This window comes from Pteropus vampyrus, unplaced genomic scaffold (genome assembly GCF_000151845.1).
Source record: "Pteropus vampyrus isolate Shadow unplaced genomic scaffold, Pvam_2.0 Scaffold123, whole genome shotgun sequence".
Classification (NCBI taxonomy): domain Eukaryota; kingdom Metazoa; phylum Chordata; class Mammalia; order Chiroptera; family Pteropodidae; genus Pteropus; species Pteropus vampyrus.
In genome coordinates this window covers 5,291,520-5,293,895 of record NW_011888904.1, presented here as the reverse complement: position 1 = coordinate 5,293,895, position 2,376 = coordinate 5,291,520, and the positions used below count along the sequence as shown (strand labels likewise).

The 2,376-nt window shown below is 40.9% G+C and overlaps 1 protein-coding gene across 1 annotated transcript in view; it reads left to right on the top strand.

Annotated features, from left to right (window-relative positions):
• Window positions 1-3: 3 nt before the first annotated feature.
• GRIN3A (glutamate ionotropic receptor NMDA type subunit 3A) overlaps window positions 4-2,376 on the top strand; it is a gene marked incomplete at its 5' end in the record, with an annotated part of 152,984 nt that continues 150,611 nt past the window's right edge. The window contains one exon of the mRNA XM_023534238.1: window positions 4-381. Coding sequence (XP_023390006.1) covers window positions 4-381 — 378 coding nt within the window. The remainder of the gene's footprint in view (window positions 382-2,376) is intronic.

Here is a 2,376-nt window from a genome sequence, read left to right as displayed (position 1 = left end):
CCGCCCGGCGCCCGCAAGCCCGGAGAGGGCGCCGGGGCCGAGACCCTTTGGCCTCGGGACGCCCTCCTCTTCGCCGTGGACAACCTGAACCGCGTAGAAGGGCTGCTGCCCTACAACCTGTCTTTGGAAGTAGTGATGGCCATCGAGGCGGGCCTGGGCGATCTGCCGCTCTTGCCCTTCTCCTCCCCTAGCTCGCCGTGGAGCAGTGACCCTTTCTCCTTTCTGCAGAGCGTGTGCCACACTGTGGTGGTGCAAGGGGTATCGGCGCTGCTCGCCTTCCCCCAAAGCCAGGGCGAGATGATGGAGCTTGACTTGGTCAGCTCCGTCCTGCACATCCCAGTGATCAGCATCGTGCGCCAGGAGTTTCCGCGGGAGAGTCAGGTGAGAGGACGCTGGAGCGTGGAGTGGAGATGAGCGCCATTGGGGGCTGGAACCCTTGCTCAGGAGGAGGAGGGCGGAGAGAAAGGGGACAGGGCTTTACAACTTTGATACTGTTTAAGTATAGGACCATATCCGTAGGTGGTAGGTAGAAGGACCTCAGTAAAAGTAAAATAAAAACATTTAAACGCGAACGGAAATAAAATGAGCGGTAAAGGTAGCCGATGGAAGGAAGTGGAGATAATAAGTGAAAAAAAAAAATCATCTTTCGACTTGCTGGAAGAAACCTAGTGGATGCACCACGGAAATAGAAGTCGAAGTTCAGGATGTTGGAGTGCGATCGAGGTTCTAATGACTAGCTCTAGGGGTGGAGATGGAGGGTTCCTGACTGCGAGTTTTTCGCTCCCATGAAGAACTCTGAGAGCATGTGGTGGAAAGAGCAGCATCTGCTCTCTGAGTAAACAGGAAATCTTCAATTAGTACAGAAGCAATAGGTAAAGAAGAGTGCTTAATTAGGCTTGGGTATTGGAATGCATTAGCAATAATATGTGATAGCATGGATGGGATGACTCATTTGGGATTGTTTCTTTGTCTCTACCTTCTTTCTATGTGATGTTGGCTCAAAGGCTGGCTGTATGCAGTTGCTCTTATCAGCTCGTTTCTGCTCCAATTATCTAGAAATAAAGGAAACATAATGATTTAATTTCCTATGGGTTAAAAAATTAAATATATTTTCAATCAAAAAAGCTATTTATGAACATAACTGTTAACAATAATGGTGAGATAAATATTTAAGGAGAGGGCGGGGTCCTTTAAGCAATAGACGTTTTCTTCATTTTGTGCATTACTTTATTAAAATATAAAACTTCATTAAGCCTGCACAAAGTATTTTGAAACAAATAGGTAATTGGTATTGACCCTATTTTAAAGCTTGAGAAACTAAAGGAAAGTTCTGTGGCTTGACCAACGTTGGTCAATATACTAGTAAAAGAGTCCAGACACTGGAGAGTTTCTAACTATCTAATTTTCACTGTATCCCTTTAGCTGGAAAAAATATTTTTAATCTTCTTTCACTATATGTATGTATATACACACACATACATATATACATACATGCACACATATGTATGTATATATTTATATATGTGTATATATATGTATATGTATATATCTATATATCTGTGTATATATATGAAAATGAGTAAAGGCAAATATCAAAAGTTTGATAGAATCTATGTATAAAATATCAAGAGTACTAAAGATTTATTTTTCTAGAAAAAAATGAACCTTACATTTTTAATCTTAAGAAGGGCAGATGCAAACTACTTTTAGCAGTTGCCCAGAAGATTCCTGTTTAATGCTGAACCATAGAGCTTTGATCTGCAGAGTGCAGGGTAATTAACTTTTATCTAAAATATTTCCATCACCTGAATCTGAATGACTATAGGCAGCAGATGGGAAGGCATAGAAAACACAGGTGCACAATGCTGCCAATAGCCAAAGTGTTATAAACATGAAATTGCATCCATAGGGTGCGTCGTTATTAATCTATATGCAGAATCAGATCTAATGAAATTCAAGAGTCAGCATCACTTGCTTCTCATCATTGCTTCTTTATTATCTAATACTTCATAAGTTGTCAATAGTGTTCACAGTCTCCAGACTCCTATTTGTAGATTGTTTGGCAAGAGTCTTAAATAGCAAGAATTTTCCCTAAAATTAGTGTTCCTTAGTTGGAAGGAAAATTGTCTGTGTTGCATGATGTATTAGTGCAGTATACAGCACTTTACAAAAAGGAGATGAGGGAAACCATGAAGCAGCATCTAGCATCAGTGAACTCCTAAGCTTTAGGAGCCCTGAGGGAACAGAGTCCTCCAGGGACAAACTTTACAAGCAGCCAATATAATAAATACTCTGCCTAATACATTACTTCCATATTTCGATTCAGAAATTTATTTTAAATCACCATTGTCACTGTTATTTTCATGGCACACATCT